Here is a 23,310-nt window from a genome sequence, read left to right on the forward strand (position 1 = left end):
GCAAAAAACTTTCCAAATTCATCTTCAAAATCTCTTTTTCAACATTGTCATCCAAATATGTCCAGTAGCCGAACTGCCATATTCTCAATTCATCCACTTTATGAACTCAAGTCCACCCCACCCCACCCCACCACATCCTTTTCACATCAGTGTTGCTTGTAGAGAACTATCTTCCAAATTTCTATCCTATAACTACTTTAACTTTGGACATTATTTGTTATTGCTATTCATTTTGAGTGCACAAATGCCTTACTGATGCTCATTTTTTCATCCCTATTTTGCTTTCTTTTTGGTTAATAAGCTTCTCTAGATGCTCATAGAAAATATAAATACATATTTATATAACACTTATGCTCCCTGTTTCCTCTTCCATATTTTTTTGCCTTTTAAGTTTCTCTAGATGCTGATTATATATAGACACAAATAAAGAGAGTTTGACTATACATTTCTCATTAAACTTTTAATAGTGGATTAACATGTGCAAAATCAACAGGTCATCCAAACTATAGATTTACACCAGTGATCATGATTGACAAACATGATCTACAATACACAAAAGAGCTTAGAAACAAATCAAAAATCAACATCACAGGTCCTGCCTATGAAATGACTGGAAGCAAAAATGGATGCCGCTTAGCATACGAAAATATATGATATCACAGACAATTGAAGAAACCACAATATTTATCATCATCTATGCATTTAAAAAACATTTATATACCAAAAATTAAGTATAGATGCTTCTAACTCGTAGATCATAGCAAAACATCATGTTATCTTACTAAAACCATATACTTTGCATTCTCTTGATTCATTAGCAAGACACTTTCAATTATATGACTTTTGGTTTCTAGGTAATTTAAAGTTTTGAATATTGTATATCGTCATCAATGGTATAGATCATCAATCTGGATGGCCAATTATTGAGTTTGAATGAATTCTAGTGCTATAGTTCAATAAGCGTGCAGTACAACAAATACATATGGACCAAAATAACATGTAGACGCTCACATACACTGTAACACAAATCCAACAGTTTCATAACCCTTAAGTCTCATATGTTGTAGTTTTCCATTTTCATGTGCACATATGCCTTTTTTTCCTCTATAGTACTCGTTTTGGCTAACAACTTTCCGTGATGACATGGATTCCTGTTTGCTCACATGAACATGTATGTATAGCAATATGGTCTAAAGTATTTCAGAAGTATTGATAATAATTAAGCAGTGTGTGTATGTACATACATACCATGAACCTCAATCATAGTGTTATAATTGTCTATATTAATCCTAGGTCTGCCTTTTCTAAACACAGTATAAATGTCATAATCAAACAACAGCAATTTCAATTTTCTACTTCTGTCAACTTAAAGATGCAAAAAGCCATTTTTCAAGTTTAAAATTGATCTGTCCAACATACAATTTCTCCTAACTGGTCCACCATATTATCAATTTAAAATGCAACCAAATCATATTTCAAGTTTAAATTTGATCAGTCCATCATAGTATTTCATCTAACACGTACACCATATGACACAGAAGAGGCACAAGCAAACAAATATTTAAAAAGCATACCTTACCTACTAACCAATTGACTCCACCTGCTTCCATCACTAACACGATTGCCTTTTGCTGCCAATCAAGATTTTTCTCAGAGATCAGGCTCTTTGGATTACTTGAAGGAACTACAAGTAGATTATCCTTTGAAGGTAAATATTTAACAATATCTACAAACTGATTCTTCATGGTTGCACTTGAATGCAATTCCACAAAAACAAAAACTACTGAAACAACATATACTAGTAATTTTTGCAATGTCCTGGTCTTCTCTACACTAGAACTTGATAACTGTTCATCTACAGCAAGTGCACTAGTCAAAGTCTTGAGCTGTACAACTGCAGCTGAAAAATCAAAATCTGAAGTCAAAAATGTTACATTGTTTGGGAATAATATATTTTGAAGACAGCTGAAGATCCATGACATGCACAATTTAATACGATAAGAGACAAGACAATAATCTTTCACCTTGAAACAATTAAAGGGATATAATAGGACAACATTTGAAATTACAGAAACCCAAAAAAAAGTGACTCACTGACTCACTTATGAATGTATTGCAGCCAAGGTACGCAGAATCGACCGAACCGACGTACCGGTGAAGACCGGTACCGGTTCGATACCGGTTGGAACCGGTACCGAACCGGTTCCGCTTAAAAAAAAAAATGCGCAGACGCGCACGCATCCGCGTTCGGCCACAAAGTGGCAATAAATGCCACTCTGTGGCATTAGAAGCCCCCCGCGTGGGCTCGCTGCCCCGCGCGGGGAACCGCACGTGATTCCCTACACATGGACGCGCGGTTCGCACCGCTTGGAACGCGCGCAGGTGCGAGTCGGGGGCGCGTTTCCCCACTCGCGCCCGCGCCCCCACACACGGGCCTCTCTCCTTTTTTTTCCCCTTCTCCTGTTCTTTTTCCTGACCCTTCTCCTCTCCTTCCCGAACTGTCCTTTTTTTTCCCCTTCTCCTGTTCTTTTTCCTGACCCTTCTCCTCTCCTTCCCGAACTGGCTCCTCCTCTCCTTTCTTCCTATCTCTCCTCTTCTCTTCTCCTCTCTTTCCCCCCTTCTCCCGCGAGCAAAGAAGGGACCAGAACTGCACCGGAGAACGGGTGATCCTCGTCAGCCTGAGGGAGAAGGTAGGCTTTTTCTTCTTCTCCTCTCTCTTCTTCTTCCTCTTCTTCTTCCTCTTTCTTCCTCTTCTTCCTCTTCTTCCTCGGTGCCGGTATCGGGCTTGTACCGGTGCAAACCGGACCGATTCGCACCGGTACTAGGCTTGAACGGGTGCGAACCGCACCAGTTCGCACCGGTACTGGCAAGGAGCCGTTCGGTTCCGACTCCAAAGGGGTTGGAACTGAATTTTGTGGCTATATCTTACCGGTTTCGACCGGTTCAGCAGACCATGATTGCAGCCATGTTCTGGGAGGGGTTAGCAGTATATAAAATTCAGATTTCGTGGCAAATGGTATAATTGACAAATGGGATCAAAGCAGCATCTGTCCTTCAGTTCCACGGTGCAGGAAGAGATTCAAACGTGAAACAAGAAAGTGAATCTTTTAAAAAAATGTTAAAAAAGAAAGGGCTTAATTATCTATAAAACTAGTACCTAAGTGGACTCCAGAGAATCTTCAGAGCAGGTGCAATGCCCTAGGTACAAGATTGCGCTGCTAAGGTATGCCCGATGCATGCAGAACATTTTCAAGTGAAAGATATAACTATAGCATTTACAACAAAGATGATGCTTATATTGATACATGAATTAGTGGAACAGATCAATTGGTTAAAATTACACTATCATAATCCTACTCTTAGATCATCAAAGATAAACTAATTTAAGAAATTTCATCATACTCCATGAAAAACATTGTTCGTTCATGATTCATGCCTGCAGAAAATCATGCTCAAGAATGTCCATTATGCATAACAAAAGCAATTAATTAAAAAGCAGATAGAGAGCATGTAGCAGCCAGGGGATTTCATAACAAGGATAGTGGATAGCAGGTGCTACAATGGGCACTATGTTCCCCAAGCGGGCTGCTAATTTTCTCACTAAGCATCAAAAAATTAATATATTACATCAACTTCATCCTACAAAAATAATGAAAAAAGAAACATCAAAAGCAAAGCTATAAAACATCATCCACCTCACATCATAATATCATGCCAACAATGTAATATAAAGGTCTACAATCTAATGACAAATATCAGCATCCACCAAACATAATAACATCACTGGTAAAAAAAAATATCGACAGTCACATAACATCAGCCATAAAAGAAAAATGTCCACAATCACATAACATCAAGTCATCAACCAAAAAAGAAAGATGTCCACAATCATATAACATAACTCACCAAACATAACATCATCATCAAAAAATAATAGACTCCAATAGAATCTAGATAAAAAAGTCAAACAACAAATTGATGATTGACTCTCTCAATGATCAATTATCATCTGCTACTTTCTAGGTCTGCTCCTTGAGCATCAAAACAAACAGTGAGTCCAAGTCATCCAATTAGAAACTGATCCAGCCCACTAAGGGACAAATCACCAGTTTTAAACCCTAGTTTAGTGCCTGCTATAGCAGGTTTTCTTCTGATATATCAGGCTCGTTATACCCAAGCACGATTTAGCATCACTATGATATAGTTTGCATAGAGGTTTCAAGCCAAAATCACTATAGTGGTCAGGATAGTGGCCAAAAGTAGCCAATTTTTAAAACAATGATAAAAAGAAGCATAATACCATACTGCTCAGTTAAAAAGTTGAAGTCCGTACCTAAGATACGATTGAATCATGCAAATAACTTTCGTATAAAATTATAACACAGTTAAATCTAAATATTTGCCAACATCACTTTAGGCACTTAACCATGCAAGCTTGATGCACTAACCATTAATACCATTTATAGACCAAGACTAATCTTCTAACCCCCACTAAATCGGAAGTCAAAATAATAATAATAATAATAATAATATCAAACTCTCGATTGACAATTTCAATAACAAAGTGGCAAAATATAAGTACTTTATGATTCGATCAATTTGTCTACAACAATATCTTTTGGACCTAATATTTGAGGGAAAAAGAGTCACCAAGGGGATTTTGCAAAAACAGCCTACCTCATTTTTTTTTCTACATATTCAGGTCATCTTTATCTTTTTCCCCAGAAACAAGCCAATATAAAACTTTTTGGATGCTTTCACCCCTAGAAGCAGCAAATACACTCAAATGGCATGCTAAATGGTAGCAAATGCGCATATTTTTGCAATGAATGTCCATATTTCAACAATGAATCATGTGTTTTTTACATGAATACACATTTTTTAAACTAAAGTGCATTTTGCACAAACAATCCAATTAATTATTGATTTTGCAAGAAAAGATCGATTTTCTTTCTTTTTTGCAGAACGATACACATTTAGGGGTTCCCTGAAAATTTTTCCCCTAGATCTAAGTAAATGACAGGCAATAGTCTAAACAAATGTATATCGGATATTCCAAATGTCTATCAAGCATTCAGTAGGTGTACAATGGAAGTTCAACAAATCTGCATCACTTATATCATACCCAGGACAAGAGGCAAAAACACCCAGAGATTCCTAAATGTGTAACATTCTGCAAAAAAAGGGGAAAAAAAAAAACCTGCATAGTTAATAAATAAGTCGATTTTCTTTGCAACATTCACTATGCCAAAAGCAAATTTTTTTTATACAGAAATGGACATTCATGAACTGTAATATTCCTATTGCCTTTCCTCATTTGAACCTTGCCATTAACGTTAAGGCTATGCCATCCTAAGGTGCTGCTAAATGGAAGGATCTTATGAATGCCCATGAATGATAAATCATATATCGAATTGCCGAATTGAAAAAATTGGGTGCTATAAGAGTATCCACGGTACACCATACCGGCCCGAATCGGATGGTACGGGGCATACCATACTGTACCGGTACCTGGTACAAGTGGGGTACCAAAAAAACTCCATACTGTGCTAGTGTGGCATCAATAAGAGGTCCGATACCGAAACGGTAAACCTTGATAGTATCAACTAAGTTCACGGTTTGGAGATAAGCAAACTCGAACCACTAACATCCGACACAAGATAAACTACTAGTTCTCAAATCTCCTCAACTGATTCTACCATAGAGGCCAACAATAGACAATAACTCTCCCCCTAACACAGCTTACAACTTTCATCGTACTGTGCTCTCAAAAGAGCAACTCTTCTCAAAATCTAAAAAGGTGCTGAGTAGGAATCCCATGCCACGGATGAGGATATTATGGACAAGTTTAGACCTCATCCTAATTTTCCAATTCAACACTGTCGCGCTAATATCACGTAATTGGTAACTGCGCTTAGCTTCTCTTACCCAACTATCTATAGCATTGCTGCTTTCCTTCTCTTGCTTAGTATGGATACTCGTTTTTATTAGCGCTGGTCCCAAGGTATGCTGAACCGACCGGTTCCGGTCGGTACAGCGTATAAAAAAGGTTCCGACCCAAACTAGGTCGGAATCGATTGGTTCCATACTTCCGGGCCGGTTCGTGCCGGTACAAGCCGGTACCGGTGCGAACCGGGCCGGTTCGCGCCAGTCCAAGCGCAATTTTCCCGCACGCCCAAGCGCAATTTCCCCGCACGAGGGCGTGCGAGAAAGAGCGCCCGCGCGCAGGGAAGAGCGCCCACGCGGCTGGAGCCCATGTGGGCCTCTTAATGCCACAGAGTGGCATTTAAAGCCCGATTGGGGGCATTAAATGCCACAGAGTGGCATTCTGTGGCATTTGACGCGTCAGCGCGGACGCATTAATTTTTTTTTGGGAATTGCGCACGGACGCGCGAGCGGAGAACGCGCACCCGCGCGCGATTCCTCGCGCAGGAACCGCGCCCGCGCATAATTCTTCAGCAGGGAATCGCGGCCGCGCGCGGTTCCCCGCGCGGGGCACCATGCCCACGCGGGCTGGGGGCATTAAATGCCACAAATGCCACTCTGTGGCATTTGACCCACGGACGCGTTATTTTTTTTTTGTTGTTTTTATTTTGATGTCCGCGCGCACGGCTCCGGTTCGGTACCGGTTCCAAGCCGATACCGAACCGGAACCATACCGGTGCCGGTGCTCGCCGGTACAGTCGGTCCGGCGAACCTTGGCTGGTCCAATAAATAGGTAGTACTGTTACTTTCACTGGTTGGCCCAGGAGCCAAGAAGGGTTGTGGATTTGCCAACTCCATCGTTTTGGTCTACTTTCAAGGATAGAACGTTGCCCTTGACTTCAACGAAACAAGGGCAAGAGACTCCAAAAGTTTAAAAACAGAAAACTGCAATATTACCTCTCATAAAGCCTACCTAGCCTTCTTGAAACTCACCCATGAATACTCTCTTAACAAGTTTAAAAACAGAAAACTGCAATCTACTAATGGGTTTACATTTTGAGGTTCTAGTTTTAGGAAGGTGAGTTCAAGGACAAAGGTCATGTCAGTGGTTGCAAGGCAAACCCATTTTCTAGTTCACATCGGTACACCCTCCGTACCGTTTGGCTCCTGCCCCTATTTTCCACCGCTGTACCGGACCGATTAGAGACCGGACCGGTCCGATACGGGCTGAACCAGCCCGTACCGGCTGGTTCAGCATACTATGGGTGTATGGTTCTAGTACTAGTATTAGGACCCGTGATTTCTATGAAATCAAAAAATTATCAATAAAAACTCATAGTGTGTACTTATCAATTATCAGTTATAATATCATAATATATAATAAAGCCATGAGTTTAATTAAACTAATATCAAACTTGGTTCTAAGCCCAGGTGGAGTAACTATGGGTCTTCTATACATTCAGGTCTTGTTCATAATCAAGGCCTTAAATCTAATACCAGCATGGATATCATCCTCATAACAAATATTATGTTTGATCATGTCCCGAATAACCATTTTGATACTGTAGCTGATAATGTCTTGTAGGAGCCTGGCCAACCCTACTCATAGTAATAGGAGGCAACATCGTACCATGATCATATGAAGGGTAGTAAAATTATGCATGAGCATAACCTCAAGATATGACGACTGGGGGTATACACGTGGCTCACGAAAGGCAAGACCATAATATCCACTCTGGCGAACCAGTGCGCCAATAACTCTAGCTTCGATATATGATGATGATGATGATTGTTAGCCAGAACCCAAGTCAGGCTAAAACATCTAACTGACTAACTCAGCATGCAATTTCTTAAGTGTCCCCTTCTGTCTAACACCGGCGTTCTCAAGCTTATCCCAACTTCGCATGAAATTGGTCCATGATCTCACAGGCCAGTGTACCATGTCCAACAACTCTTCTATCCCCTTCTCCTATACAATATGATTTGTTACTCATCTCATTTTCGCTTCAGCTCGGTGGTCCAAGTCCTTTATAGCATGGGGGACCAAAGCCTCACCAAATAGATGATGATTTCAACATCAAGAAGACCAAACCATGATGTTGCCTCCCTAGATTTTCCCTACCTTGCTCCTTTCTCCTCTCTCTCTCTCTCTCTCTCTCTCTCTCTCTCTCTCATTCACTCATCCTCTTCCTCTCCTTCCCTCTTTTTTAGAATCCACTCACAACATACCCCATGACTAAAGCATAGACAGAACCATGGCCCCTGAGGCTATCATTCTCTTTTATTTTTCAAAACAGCTGACTTAGATGGGTCATGATAGCTACGGGCTGAAACGGCCATGGTACGAGCTAATCCCAACTGGTTTCGGCCAAAAAGAGGGGGACATCTTGGTTCAATAAAGGATTAGTGTCTGCAACATGCCCCATATAGTTTTCCTGTTAGAATGGTATGGTACTGAGTACTAACAATACCATCCTATCTCCAAGGTATGTGCTTATCATATGACAAGATTCCATATGCACCTCCACTTCATCCAACCATATCTAATTTTATTATTACATATATCTTCATTTATCTTCCTATTATTTTGTATAATAGATCTTAAATAACGAAATCGATCACTTTGTGGTATTTCTCATTCATCAATCTCAATCGCTATCACATTTTCATTTCCATTCTCACTAAATTTACATCAATATACTCTTTAAGCCCTTATACTCTAAACTTTTCCTCCATAAATCCAATTTAGTATTAAATCTAATCTCTTTTCATCAATCAACACTATATCATTCACAAATAAAATATAGCATGGTACATCTTCCTGAATATTAGCAATAAGTTCATCTATAATTGGTGCAAAAAGATATAGGCTTAGTGCAAATCCTTGATACAAGTCTACAGTAATTAGAAATATACTTGTACCACATAAATTCCCAACACATTCCAATTTAACCGAATATCTCCCATGATTCTCCAAACCGCAACAAGTATTTCATTTGGCCTTTATGACTTACTTTTTGCATTTTTTTTCCAAAGCCATCTCCATTTTACCTTTCTGAATTATACAAATAGAATCTCAACTCCTCTCCAAAGATGTTGTTGCTGGAAATTGGACCCGGGGGCGGCCGTCGGCTGAGGAGGAGGAGCTCCGGCGAACACTGGCAGGCGGCGATCCGTCGGCGAGCGGCGTCCTCCGTGGGGGGCCTGCAAAAAGCCGGTGGCCGGGGTTTCCGGCGCCGGCCCTCCGATGCTTAAGTCAGAGGGGGGCTTAATTTTGGAGAAGGAGAGGGACTGTATTTCCAAATCCGAAGCCTCCTTTTGGGAGGAAGAAGCCCTCTTTTTTATAGGAAGAGTGGTAGGGTTACCTGTGATGTTACTGGGCGAATTAATGGGTTACCGTCACGATTGGACGTGGGCGTGTGAAGTAATGAGTTGCCGTGGATGGCCCGTTCCCATCATGGGAGGAGATGGCGCGTAGCCAGAGCTTGCTTGTGGCGCGCAGTGCAGTACATTCTTGGGAATGGTGAGGCGTAGACAGTCGTAGCAGGGTATGGTCCCTGATTGATATGTCATGGCGTGGCCGGCAAGTAAAGCATGGTGCGGTGAGGCTGCTGCAGGGCATGGCCGCAGCATATAGACGACGAGGTCGGCCTTCTGAGATCAGCTCGGCCTTCTGTGCTCGGCCTTCTGAGCTCGGCGGCCTTCTGTGCTCCGCAGCCTGCTGTGCTCGGCCTTCTGAGCTCGGCAGCTTTCTGTGCTCGGCAGCCTTCTGGTCTCGGCCGCCTTCTGGTCTCGGCCTGCTGTGCTCGGCCTTCTGTGCTCGGCCTTCTGAGCTCGGCAGCCTTTTGAGCTCGGCAGCTTTCTAGTCTCGGCCTGCTAAGCTCGGCCTTCTGAGCTCGACAGCCTTCTGGTCTCGGCAGCCTTCTGTGCTCGGCAGCCTTCTGGTCTCGGCCTTCTGTGCTCGGCCTTCTGTGCTCGGCCTTCTGAGCTCGGCAGCCTTCTGAGCTCGGCAGCTTTCTAGTCTCGGCCTGCTGAGCTCGGCCTTCTGAGCTCGGCAGCCTTCTGATCTCGGCAGCCTTCTATGCTCGGCAGCCTTCTGGTCTCGGCCTTCTGTGCTCGGCAGCATGGATGAGCTCGGCAGCCTTCGGAGCTCGGCTTGCATGAGCTCGGCTCGGCCTTCTGAGCTCGGCTCGGCCTGCATGAGCTCGGTCTTCGGAGCTCGGCAGCCTTCTGAGCTCGGCTTGCATGATGAGCTCGGCTCAGTCTTCTGAGCTCGGCTCGGCCTTCTGTGCTCGGCAGCATGGATGAGCTCGGCTCGGCCTTCTGAGCTCGGCTCGGCCTGCATGAGCTCGGTCTTCTGAGCTCGGCTCGGCCTTCTGAGCTCGGCAGCATGGATGATGAGCTCGACTCAGTCTTCTGAGCTCGGCTCGGCTTTCTGAGCTCGGCTCGGTCAGCATGAGCTTGGTCTTCTGAGCTCGGCAGCATGGATGAGCTCGGCTCGGCCTTCTGAGCTCGGCTTGCATGATGAGCTCGGCCTGCATGATGAGTTCAGGCTTGTTGTCAGATTTGGGTGCTTTAATTGTATGTGTGGGGTGGTCTATTTTTTCCCCCAACACTACCCCACACATACAATTAAAGCACCCAAATCTACTTGTACCACATAAATTCCCAACACATTCCAATTTAACCGAATATCTCCCATGATTCTCCAAACCGCAACAAGTATTTCATTTGGCCTTTATGACTTACTTTTTGCATTTTTTTTCCAAAGCCATCTCCATTTTACCTTTCTGAATTATACAAATAGAATCTCAACTCCTCCCCAAAGATGTTGTTGCTGGAAATTAGACCCGGGGGCGGCCGTCGGCTGAGGAGGAGGAGCTCCGGCGAACACTGGCAGGCGGCGATCCGTCGGCGAGCGGCGTCCTCCGTGGGGGGCCTGCAAAAAGCCGGTGGCCGGGGTTTCCGGCGCCGGCCCTCCGATGCTTAAGTCAGAGGGGGGCTTAATTTTGGAGAAGGAGAGGACTGTATTTCCAAGTCCGGAGCCTCCTTTTGGGAGGAAGAAGCCCTCTTTTTTATAGGAAGAGTGGTAGGGTTACCTGTGATGTGACTGGGCGAATTAATGGGTTACCGTCACGATTGGACGTGGGCGTGTGAAGTAATGAGTTGCCGTGGATGGCCCGTTCCCATCATGGGAGGAGATGGCGCGTAGCCAGAGCTTGCTTGTGGCGCGCAGTGCAGTACATTCTTGGGAATGGTGAGGCGTAGACAGTCGTAGCAGGGTATGGTCCCTGATTGATATGTCATGGCGTGGCCGGCAAGTAAAGCATGGTGCGGTGAGGCTGCTGCAGGGCATGGCCGCAGCATATAAACGACGAGGTCGGCCTTCTGAGATCAGCTCGGCCTTCTGTGCTCGGCCTTCTGAGCTCGGCGGCCTTCTGTGCTCCGCAGCCTGCTGTGCTCGGCCTTCTGAGCTCGGCAGCCTTCTGTGCTCGGCAGCCTTCTGTGCTCGGCCGCCTTCTGGTCTCGGCCTGCTGTGCTCGGCCTTCTGTGCTCGGCCTTCTGAGCTCGGCAGCCTTTTGAGCTCGGCAGCTTTCTAGTCTCGGCCTGCTGAGCTCGGCCTTCTGAGCTCGGCAGCCTTCTGGTCTCGGCAGCCTTCTATGCTCGGCAGCCTTCTGGTCTCGGCCTTCTGTGCTCGGCAGCATGGATGAGCTCGGCAGCCTTCTGAGCTCGGCTTGCATGATGAGCTCGGCTCAGTCTTCTGAGCTCGGCTCGGCCTTCTGTGCTCGGCAGCATGGATGAGCTCGGCTCGGCCTTCTGAGCTCGGCTCGGCCTGCATGAGCTCGGTCTTCTGAGCTCGGCTCGGCCTTCTGAGCTCGGCTCGGCCTTCTGAGCTCGGCAGCATGGATGATGAGCTCGACTCAGTCTTCTGAGCTCGGCTCGGCTTTCTGAGCTCGGCTCGGTCTGCATGAGCTTGGTCTTCTGAGCTCGGCAGCATGGATGAGCTCGGCTCGGCCTTCTGAGCTCGGCCTGCATGATGAGCTCGGCTCGGCCTTCTGAGCTCGGCTCAGTCTTCTGAGCTCGGCTTGCATGATGAGCTCGGCCTGCATGATGAGTTCAGGCTTGTTGTCAGATTTGGGTGCTTTAATTGTATGTGTGGGGTGGTCTATTTTTTCCCCCAACACTACCCCCGACTTCCGAGTTCGAGCTGCTTTTTGGCTCGGGCGAAGGAAGTAGTCCAGTCGTCGATCATCTTGTAATATAGCCAAATATATATGGAGATGTGCGTGCCAAGTATGGTGTACCTCTCATGCAGTTGGAGTCAAGTGCTTCAGGTCGACTCAGCAGCCTTCTTTGGCTTGTGGTCGACTCAGCTCTCGAGAACGTCGAGACGACGCGACAGATCTTCCGCGTCGCACTTCTCCCAGCTGACGAGGTGAAAATTCAGGCCATGAGCCCTTTTTTTACTATCGGAGTCGAGCGTCTCACGCCGAGGTCGGCAGCTTTGCTCCTCGACTAACTTTTGTGGACGCTCTTTTGTTCGGGGTCCGCTTTCTAGGGACGCCGGCACAATAGGAGAAATAGTTGCCATTGGAGATCTGTGTGGGCGTTGCTTTGTTGTTATCCACGAACATTTTGGGGGTGTTTTGTTGTCAATCATGAACGTTTTGGGGAGCCGCGAAGGTACTACCCCGTCATCCCGAGGTCGAGGGAGCTCAGGCTCACTGTCGACTCGTCGGGGCATCTCGACCTTAGTCGAGGAGGCGCTACGGGAGGCCGCGAAGGTACTACCCCGTTGTTGGTGTTGAGCGCCACGGAGGGCCGCGAAGGTACTACCCCGTCTTCCCGAAGTGTCGAGGGGTCTGGGCACGCACTGTCGACACTCGAGGCATCTCGACCTTAGTCGAGGAGGCGCTACGGAGGGCCGCGAAGGTACTACACCGTTGTTGGTGTTGAGCGCCACGGAGGGCCGCGAAGGTACTGCCCCGTCTTCCCGAGGTCGAGGGAGCTCGGGCTCACTGTCGACTCGTCGGGGCATCTCGACCTCAGTCGAGGAGGCGCTACGGGAGGCCGCGAAGGTACTACCCCGTTATTGGTGTTGAGCGCCACGGAGGGCCGCGAAGGTACTACCCCGTCTCCCCGAAGTGTCGAGGGGTCTGGGCATGCACTGTCGACACTCGGGGCATCTCGACCTTAGTCGAGGAGGCACTACGGGGGGCCGCGAAGGTACTACCCCGTTGTTGGTGTTGAGCGCCACGGAGGGCCGCGAAGGTACTACCCCGTCTTCCCGAAGTGTCGAGGGGTCTGGGCACGCACTATCGACACTCGGGGCATCCCGAACTTAGTCGGGGCATCATTGGAGATACATACAGGAGATGGACTTCGTTGGCGATCGTGCGCCCTTATTCGGAGCGGGAAGACATTGGAGATAGGGATACCCGTAGGTCGTTTTTTGGATTCTCCGACCTAAAAATAGGTGAAATATTGAAATTATTTGAAGCCAAAGTGGCGTCCTGTACCTTTTAGAGATATTTTGATGGCTATCGAGCTTCGAAGTCCCTCAGGACTTGGCTCAGCACCGGCCTTCTTTGGCTCGATTTTCTGGGAGGTGTTCTGCGCTCGAGCTTCTGAGCTCGGCAGCCTGCGGAGCTCGGCCTTCTGAGCTCAGCTTGCATGAGCTCGGCTCGGCCTGCATGATGAGCTCGACTCGGCCTTCTGAGCTCGGCAGCATGGATGATGAGCTCGACTCAGTCTTCTGAGCTCGGCTCGGTTGTCCGAGCTCGGCCTGCATGATGAGCTCGGCTCGGCCTTCTGAGCTCGGTGGGGGCTTCGGTGATGGCAATGCTCTGAAAGAGAGCAACGTCGCGGGCGCCGTCCTAAGGACTTACGCCCGTGAGGAGGGAGTACATGCTGGTTTCTTGCTGCCGGAAGACAGAAGACTTGGAAGGATAATGGGATTTAATGGGGCTGTACTCTTTGCCACAGAGGCTCACAATCCCATTTTAAAGCTCCATAACTCTCCTTCTCCAGACCTCAGCTTTTATTTCTCTTTTCCTCCAACTCGTTGACGTGAGACTTGGGCTACTACTTCTCACTGGTTGCCCCCACATACGTCGTTGCAGCGGGAGCCATGCCTGATTCGAGATGGCTCGGGAGAAAGTTTCTTCCTCTGCTTAATATGAACCCGTGGAGGTGGCACAGAAGGGACCTCCATTTGTTGCAGACTTTGGGCTGCAATGGCTAGCGCTTAGACTTGCTGCACTAGCGCGTCGAAGTGCTCGGGTTGGACTTGTGGAACTTGATCTACCGGAGATCTTAGTGGTAAATTCTGGACTGAGCGTTTGGGACTTGGAGCATGATGCTGAGAGGCGTTAAAGACTCCTCTGCTCCTTAGTTTAATGGCCGCGACTCGGGCCCTTCCTCTAGCGCTAACTGTTGCTGGAAATTGGACCCGGGGGCGGCCGTCGGCTGAGGAGGAGGAGCTCCGGCGAACACTGGCGGGCGGCGATCCGTCGGCGAGCGGCGTCCTCCGTGGGGGGCCTGCAAAAAGCCGGTGGCCGGGGTTTCCGACGCCGGCCCTCCGATGCTTAAGTCAGAGGGGGGCTTAATTTTGGAGAAGGAGAGGGACTGTATTTCCAAGTCCGAAGCCTCCTTTTGGGAGGAAGAAGCCCTCTTTTTTATAGGGAGAGTGGTAGAGTTACCTGTGATGTGACTGGGCGAATTAATGGGTTACCGTCACGATTGGACGTAGGCGTGTGAAGTAATGAGTTGCCGTGGATGGCCCGTTCCCATCATGGGAGGAGATGGCGCGTAGCCAGAGCTTGCTTGTGGCACGCAGTGCAGTACATTCTTGGGAATGGTGAGGCGTTGACAGTCATAGCAGGGTATGGTCCCTGATTGATATGTCATGGCGTGGCCGGCAAGTAAAGCATGGTGCGATGAGGCTGCTGCAGGGCATGGCCGCAGCATATAGACGACGAGGTCGGCCTTCTGAGATCAGCTCGGCCTTCTGTGCTCGGCCTTCTGAGCTCGGCAGCCTTCTGTGCTCGGCCTTCTGAGCTCGGTAGCCTTCTGAGCTCGGCAGCTTTCTAGTCTCGGCCTTCTGAGCTCGGCAGCCTTCTGGTCTCGGCAGCCTTCTGTGCTCGGCAGCCTTCTGGTCTCGGCCTGCTGTGATCGGCCTTCTGAGCTCGGCAGCCTTATGAGCTCGGCAGCCTTCTGGTCTCGGCCTTCTAAGCTCGGCCTTCTGTGCTCGGCAGCATGGATGAGCTCGGCAGCCTTCGGAGCTCGGCTTGCATGAGCTCGGCTCGACCTGCATGAGCTCGGTCTTCGGAGCTCGGCAGCATGGATGAGCTCGGCTTGCATGATGAGCTCGGCTCAGTCTTCTGAGCTCGGCTCGGCCTTCTGTGCTCGGCAGCATGGATGAGCTCGGCAGCCTTCTGAGCTCGCCTTGCATGAGCTCGGCTCGGCCTTCTGAGCTCGGCTCGGCCTGCATGAGCTCGATCTTCTGAGCTCGGCTCGGCCTTCTGAGCTCGGCAGCATGGATGATGAGCTCGACTCAGTCTTCTGAGCTCGGCTCGGCTTTCTAAGCTCGGCTCGGTCTGCATGAGCTCGATCTTCTGAGCTCGGCAGTATGGATGAGCTCGGCTCGGCCTTCTGAGCTCGGCCTGCATGAAGAGCTCGGCTCGGCCTTCTGAGCTCGGCTCGGCTCTCTGAGCTCGGCCTGCATGATGAGCTCGGCCTGCATGATGAGCTCAGACTTGTTGTCAGATTTGGGTGCTTTAATTGTATGTGTGGGGTGGTCTATTTTTCCCCCAACAGATGTCTTTAGTAGAATCCTCATTTAACAATTTCTTAAAATAATATCTCCATCTTTCTTTAATTCTCTAATATTTCACTAACATCCTATTATTCTCACTTTTCATGCATCCAATTTGATCAATGATTTTAGATTTCCTCTCCCTAGCTTTCGCTATTTTATAAATTTCACTGTAACCTTTTCTTGAACCCAACTGATCAAATAAATTATCACATGCTTATCATAAATATATCTATTTGCTAGCAATAACAAATTAAAAGATTAGAATCTACAAACCACACATTTAGTTCAAGAAATTTATGGTACTTTGCCTCGACATTTCAATAATTACTTTTTAAAAAGGATAAGAATTAAGTACAGTTAATTCGCCCTTTTTGATGGTTTTAAACCTTTTAGTATCTAAAATTGCCAAATTTGTCAATAAATTTTGCATATTTTCTAGCAACATATTTTTTTATTTTTTAATATACTAATTAATTTTATTTTTTAAATATGTTTTTATTCTGACCTGTCGACACAACAATTGGACTGGTGATATAGTGAGTTGGCCCCTTGACCAGGTAACTGTCCAGTTCAGTTATGATAACAATGCCATCAGATTCTAGTATTGCATAAAAAGAGTAAAGAAAGTTTTCTTGCACTAGAAGCAAGTGCAGAATTAGATCTCTTGTTTTAACTAGACAATCTTTCTGGGTCATGATTAACCTTCAAGCCTTGTTCCCATTTTTACCTCAATATAACGCCCTCCTCACTCAAGCCTTAGACTGAATTTGATGGAATGCTAAATTCCAACTCTCCCAATGTTAGAAACTGAATTTATAAATAAAGATGAACTCAACCTAATGCTGGCTAGGTCATTTTTTATACCATTCCATTGCTGAAGTAAAATCACGCCTAGCAAGGCATCAAAGCCATGGCAACAATGGAACGATAGCCTTTTTCTTAATAAAAGAGGACTAGTTTTCAGTCATTATTTATTCATAAGGACTGCATGGCTGAGGAACGTCGAGTACCCCTTCGCCAAAACTCGTGCACAGTTTTGAGCTGGCTGAAGAGATCGATTTTCTTCCTTTTAGCATTTTTTATGGGAAAGCAAATGTTTGGCCAAACGGCTTGCTAGTTAAGGACTCTGGGCAGTAGGAGAATAGAATGGACTTGGACCCATCTCTGTGACTGACTGACCTATTCTTATTGTGTAATACCATTCATGCAAACAAGTAGGTCTAAAGGAGACAATGATAGCTAAGGTCCTCATTCAGAACCATCAAGAAGAACCAATATGTGCAAAGCAAAATATCATACCGTTGTTATAGTCCATCAAACAGAAAGGCCATACAGAATATGGTACTAAACTACTAATGATACCATTTATTCAAATATATACTATTAATTATATCCTTAAGCAGAAGACTTAATATAACATAAATTTGACATAAAAAATGTCGGCAAGAAATAAAAAAGAAAATGATAAAGTGGAAATCATGAGCATGAACAAATTAAATTACTTGAGTGATTACCTTTCAAAAGAGCAATGATCTTCTGTACCCCTCCATAATAGCTAAATACTTTGCAATTGTGTACTGAACGAGTTATAATTGTTAGGCAGTTTAAAACGTACAAAGCTTCCATGCTAAAAGTTAAGCTCGCTGATGGCTCTGAAAGGTCAGCATTAGCTTGTGCAGCACTATTGTTCACTGATTTAAAATAAATTGAAAAATAGTTAGCTAACATATACAAATTTATAGTAAGTTCATGATCAACTGATATAAAGCAACAACAAATTGTGGAGAAAATCAATATCATAATTAAATACTGAAGGACACCATCAATGGTTATATGGTCATTTTTCAGAGCTTAGGCGATAATTTCTTAAGTGTATCATTCAAATAAAAGCATATTACAATTGCACAATCTCAAACTTTTTGAAATACAGATTGCGTCAAAAGCATTAGCCTCTGAAAAAAATACGACATAACATGACATGAAGCACATCATCATAATAATTAAGTGGAAACATACATTACCAAAACATTAAAAAAGTCATTGAAAAATTTACAAAAGCATGACTGTTTGACTGGAATAAAGCTGTAAAAGAGAAAGATGCAGTTCTGAATTATTGAATTAACTGATGTAAAAAGCATGGACAAATGTCTACCTTCATGTACACAAAGCAAGCAGATGAAAACGATGGTTAAGATTTCCAATGGATTTTTAGAAAATAAAATGATTCACTTACACTCAGTCACAAGAGAAGATATCCGGGCAATCTGTTGGATTAGAATAAGAATAACCTCGGAAGGATGCCCAGTAGAGCATCCCAGAATTATCTCCTCGGATCCTGATGCTTGCTCAGCTGGTAACTGGCCACCATGAACAGGCTCCCAATTTTTGTATGTTTGTATAAAGTGCAAGAGAAAAACTTGTAAAAGCTTCCTTTTTTCTGTCTATAAAAAATAATAACAAAGAATAAAAGAATAAGAGTACGTGGAAACAAGAAGCAACATGGAACTCAACTAGGAAAGACTTCAAATTTTTTGAATCAATACAAAGTTCCATTAATTCTTGAATTAACAGTACTATAAATTAACATTGTACATTAGGCTTCCTCAATTTAGAAGCTTCAATGAAGTGGTCAGACTACTAGTTCCAAAGCATTAAACTGACATCAGCATACCAAACACCATAAACAATACAAAATGCTGTTAATAGAATAATGAGCCTACATGTTTGTCACTGTCACAAATGAATTCAATGGCTAGGAGTCCAATAAACTAATGAAGAAATGAAACACAAAAAGTAAATCTCAAACATCATTTTTTGAATAATCATAGTATGCCAAACCAGGCCAAAGAACTAAACCAAGGCGCAATCGGTATGGTTCAGCTGATTTTTTCAAAAAAAAGTCTTGAACCATTCCGAACCAAAACCGGTGGGAACCGCTTGGTTCGCACCAGTCTGAACTGGTTCAGTCCCTCCTCTTTCAATAATGGAGAGGCCTAAGAAGACCTCCCAAGCCTTCTCAAGCCTTTCTTCCCTTTCATTTTCAAACCCTCCCATTTTGCCAAAAACTCCATGATTTCAACGATTAAAGGAGGATCCAGCCCAAAACAAGGTGAGGTGGCTCTCCCCCATGTCATTTTCAATGTCCAAAAATGCCTAGATAATTGAAAAATAAGGGGAGGTCATGCCAAAATCGAAAATCAGAACCGGCATGCCACAGTGTACCATATGACGGTACAATACTAGTTCGGTACTGTACCAAACTGGTACGAGTCCTGGTACCAATTCGGCTAACCTTGGAAATAGTCATGGGTTTAGAAACTATTTAGGCAAATACAAAATAGCATTTAATTGTAATGCATTAGAAGTATAATTGGTATGAAATTTACAAGAGCATCCCATGTACTTGCTAGCAAAGTAACTTCAGCTTCTTGGTCTATGGCTAAGATCAATGCAATTTGGAAAAAGACAAGGACAATAGCAAGAGAGTTGATCATTGTTTACATTCAACTGTTTCAAACTAGTTGTAAATTCATATCAATCTAGATGAAAATAGTTTGAGGAAATAATTGGATAAATTGAATTAGTACAAGACAAATATTAAAGCAAAAGAAAATTAGCAGTAGTTTGTTGGTTACTAGATGTTAAAGCAAATTAGCAGGAGTCTAGTAATGGCTAGATAATCATGGTTAGTCAATGTAAGACCACTTGGGAGTGGCAAGTAGAGGCATACGTGGACCTAAGTAAGATAGGATTAAATTAAGTTTGGTCAAGATTCACCTCATTACTATGTTACAAAAAATAGAGCAACAAGGACAAATTTGGCAATTCTAGCAGTTATAATAGTCAAAATTTTCATTTTGGGTTTCTATGAGAAGTACAACTATATCTAAGCAACTCAAGGGTTGATCAGGTGATTGGTGAGGACTGATAGTTAAGTTTGCTGCTTGACAAGAAAAAATGAGCCTAACTCGGCCAGGGAAACCACATTCTTTCTCAACTAATAAAATTCATGTAGAATGCCTTTCAGTGGCCAGCCATACGGCACTTTTATAGCCTTTCTTCTTGGCTTGTTTCACAAGTGACCTAGAGCTCTTAATAAGCAACTAATCAATGTCCTATGGACACTCAAAATCATTCTTAAAATGCTGCCCAGATTCCCATAAGACCTGGATAGAATACCAAAACTAGGACCTTCGCACATCAAACCACCTTAAAAATAGGACTTCAAAATCAACTCCAAAAAGCAAACTAAAAGCAAACTATTTTGTTCCAACACCTTGAGCACTAGGTCATTTGAATTCAATCTCAATTGGACCTTATTGTGATCAAAGACCTGCTAGAAAGGATGAAGTCGTACATGATGATTCTTAAAAGCAACCAAGTCATTCTAACAACTTTCCCAATAGGATGAAGCAAGGACCCATGTTTACTTCAAGGGCAATTATTTTTCTCTTAACAAAAACATTATTATGCTCATTTGAGATAATTCCAGAATAATTCATATGTTGAATAACAAAAATAAGACTGAACTTGATGGTTCAGGCCCCGCGAACCTGACTCAAAGATTGGTTTCATAGCTTAAAGCTTCAGCAAGACTCTGAAATCAAAACTTGAACTTGTCAATTTCAGTTTGAACCAGCCCAAAAAACAGGGTCAATTTTAGAGACTCAATTGAAACTTGCTTATGGACTAAAAATATATATGGTGAACTTCTCCCGAAATTTTGGTCATTTCTCCATTTCTGCTATTTCAAGAAGCATTATTCAAGGTTCAGATTGAACTTTGCTAAGTTGTGTGAATATTATAGGTATTGTATATTTGATTCCGAAGAGCTCAGTATACTTCTTACCGAGCTTTAGATATTATAGAGCTTAAATCTGATAAACATTTATCATTAACTTATTATCAAGCAAGAAAATAGTATATTATACTCTAAAATGATGTGGAAAACAAGCCCTAATGAATCAAAAGTTAAGTTCCGATGGGACAACAGGGCATCCCACCATCCCAAGTGTCAAGCGGGGCACCACTCCTGGTGTCAAACAAGACCAAGGACAATAGATCCACCATTTCAAGCATCAGGACGCAACGTCGTACCCAAGGTTCGTCGGACCGACCGTACCAATATACCGGTGAGCACCAATATCGAACCGGACACGCGCGCGTGGACGCGAAAAAAATTGCGCGCATTGCGTCCGCGAGAAAAAAAACTACGCAGACGCGTGCTGATGCGGAAAAAAACGACCCGTTAAATGCCACAGAGTGGCATTAAATAGCCCACGCGAGTTGCCAGCCCACACGGGCTACCAACCTGCGTGGGCGCGCTGCCCCGCACAGGGAACCACACGCGGAAACTAGGAATCGTGCATGGGCGCATTTTCCTACTAGGGATCCGACCGCGGGTGCGGTTCCCTAGGAATCATGCACAGGCACGCGATTCTCCGTTCACGCATCCGCACGCGGATGAAAAAAACTACATGTTGCCGCGTTAAATGCCACAGAGTGGCATTAAATGCAACTCTATGGCATTAAATGGCCCACGCAGGCTGCCTGCTGCCCCGCGCTGGAAACCACGCGCAAGTGCATTCCAGGCGCGGGGAATCCCGTGCGGGCGCAGTTCCCAACTTGGGGAAGCGCTACCGGGGAACCACGCACGCGCGAGAGCGGTTCCCAACTTGCGCCCGCGCGGGCCCGCTGCCCCCCACGCGGGCGCTCGCAGGGAAGCCGCGCTTGGCCTAGCACACACCGGTGCCGGCTTGCCGGTACACACCGGTTCAAGTACAGAACCGAATTTATATGTTGTACCGTACCAGTGCCTGTCGGCACCGGTTCGGTACGAGCTGAACCGTTCTGATCGGTTTAGCATACCTTGATCATACCATTCCAAAAAAAGGCTAGAATGCGCTGTTCCACGAGATATAAATCCTTGCTAATGAACTTCACAAAAAGAAACATAAATGACAAGCCAAACATGATGAAAAAAATATAGAGAAAAGATAACCATCCCAAACAAAGGAAAAACAAGAAAACCAACAAAACTAGGAATATTAGTCAGGTATCATATTTGAAAACTATTAAATGATAAAGCGATCAAGACTTTAATAAGCTAGTATGAAACTATTTGTGATTGACTTGCAAACCCATCATCAATAGGAATAATTTGCAAAAGACTTAATTTTGAGCACACCAAAGAGTCAAGCAATATGAACCAATACACCACATACCTTATCAATGGCATTCTCGTATCTCTGCCAAAGTGTACTTAAGACTGCCTCCTCACCAACATCCCTTGAAAGAGAGGGGAAAAAACAAAATATGATGAATTATTTAATAATCAAGTTCACATAATAAACTTCCAGAGTAAGAGTGCTTAAACAAGATTGATTGCTAGCAAAATTGAATTTCACAATTTGAATTTCACAATAATAACTATGTAATGGGAAGTACGTACAAGTTAGAAATCTTCTAATAACTAATAAAAAGAACAAATAAGGAAATTTACCTCATAACATACTATCCAAAAATCAAGAAGACTAAGTAAAAGGAAAAGAGAAAACAATTTATGAAAGCTTTGTTTCAGATATGACATGTTGCAACAAACTTTCTTCTTAACATACGAGGCCAAAACATGTCAATTGATAGTTTGCTAAGATTAGCAAAGTGAACATAGTAGGAATTAAAGGAGGAACAATTCAAGAAAATGCATTTGTAATGTCTAGGGAGAAAGCACTAGTGTTCAATGGCTTCAGACTTTTATTTTAGTAGCATGGTTTAGTCATCATTCAAGACGATATCATGAAAATGTTCATAGTTCCTCAATAATTCAGTTCAAGGTAAAGATGTGGTAGGTAGCATAGGGCACTTGAAGGGAGAAGTGTCACTACATTTGGTGTTCTTTATCAAAAATTTACAGAAAGATCTCTTGGATACAAAGGTTCATTTAGATGCCCTTTTTTTTTAATCACAAAAGGCCAGACTACCATAAAAAATATTCAAGGCTAGTTTTCAACTTGCATTGAGCTAAAGCATTGTAAATTGCCATACCACTGTTAATGGTCAAGACATAGCAACCAACATCATTAATGGAAGAAGAAAGTGGAAGAAAAGGAAGGAAGGACAAAAGGAGAAAACAGACAGATCAGTTTTCCCATCCTACTTATGTGGCCACTTCAAGTTTCCACATTTGGCTAGGAAACCTCATTTGCAAAGAAAATGGAATCTGGTTCCATGTAAGAGGTAAATAACGCCCATGTTTCTTTAGAAAAATCCTAGGTGATATCCAAGTTTATATAAAAAGAAGAAGGTGGAAACCTAATCAAGTTCATTCAGATTTCAAAGGGACTCTTAGGAAGTAGGTGTCCTTTTCCATGTCCAAGGGACAAAGTATCCTATTATAGTGCAGCCACACCACCAGCAGCACATGTAATGTCATACGAGTTGCTCAATCACCTCTGAAAGAATGGTTTCTTTTTTTTACTCAAAGTTCTATCTAAAGTACTACACACTAAAAAATCATTGGCAGCTATGACATGACAAAAATAAGAGGATTCAAGTCTTCAAGTTCG

At 44.1% G+C, this 23,310-nt stretch overlaps 1 protein-coding gene across 10 annotated transcripts in view; it reads right to left on the reverse strand.

Moving 5' to 3' along the window:
- LOC103710848 (BEACH domain-containing protein B) overlaps positions 1 to 23,310 on the reverse strand; it is a 121,296-nt gene that overhangs the window by 93,466 nt on the left and 4,520 nt on the right. For 7 of the 10 annotated variants that reach the window (XM_039118979.1, XM_039118975.1, XM_039118980.1 and 4 more), the window contains exons 3-6: positions 21,970 to 22,033; positions 17,979 to 18,186; positions 17,260 to 17,436; positions 1,580 to 1,900 (exon numbers count right to left, since the gene is read on the reverse strand). In XM_039118979.1, coding sequence (XP_038974907.1) covers positions 1,580 to 1,900; positions 17,260 to 17,436; positions 17,979 to 18,186; positions 21,970 to 22,033 — 770 coding nt within the window. Of the gene's footprint in view, positions 1 to 1,579; positions 1,901 to 17,259; positions 17,437 to 17,978; positions 18,187 to 21,969; positions 22,034 to 23,310 lie in introns of those variants that run through there. The other 3 variants (XM_039118981.1, XM_039118983.1, XM_039118984.1) reach the window with 3 other exon arrangements.

This window comes from Phoenix dactylifera, unplaced genomic scaffold, assembly GCF_009389715.1.
Source record: "Phoenix dactylifera cultivar Barhee BC4 unplaced genomic scaffold, palm_55x_up_171113_PBpolish2nd_filt_p 000456F, whole genome shotgun sequence".
Classification (NCBI taxonomy): Eukaryota; Viridiplantae; Streptophyta; class Magnoliopsida; order Arecales; family Arecaceae; genus Phoenix; species Phoenix dactylifera.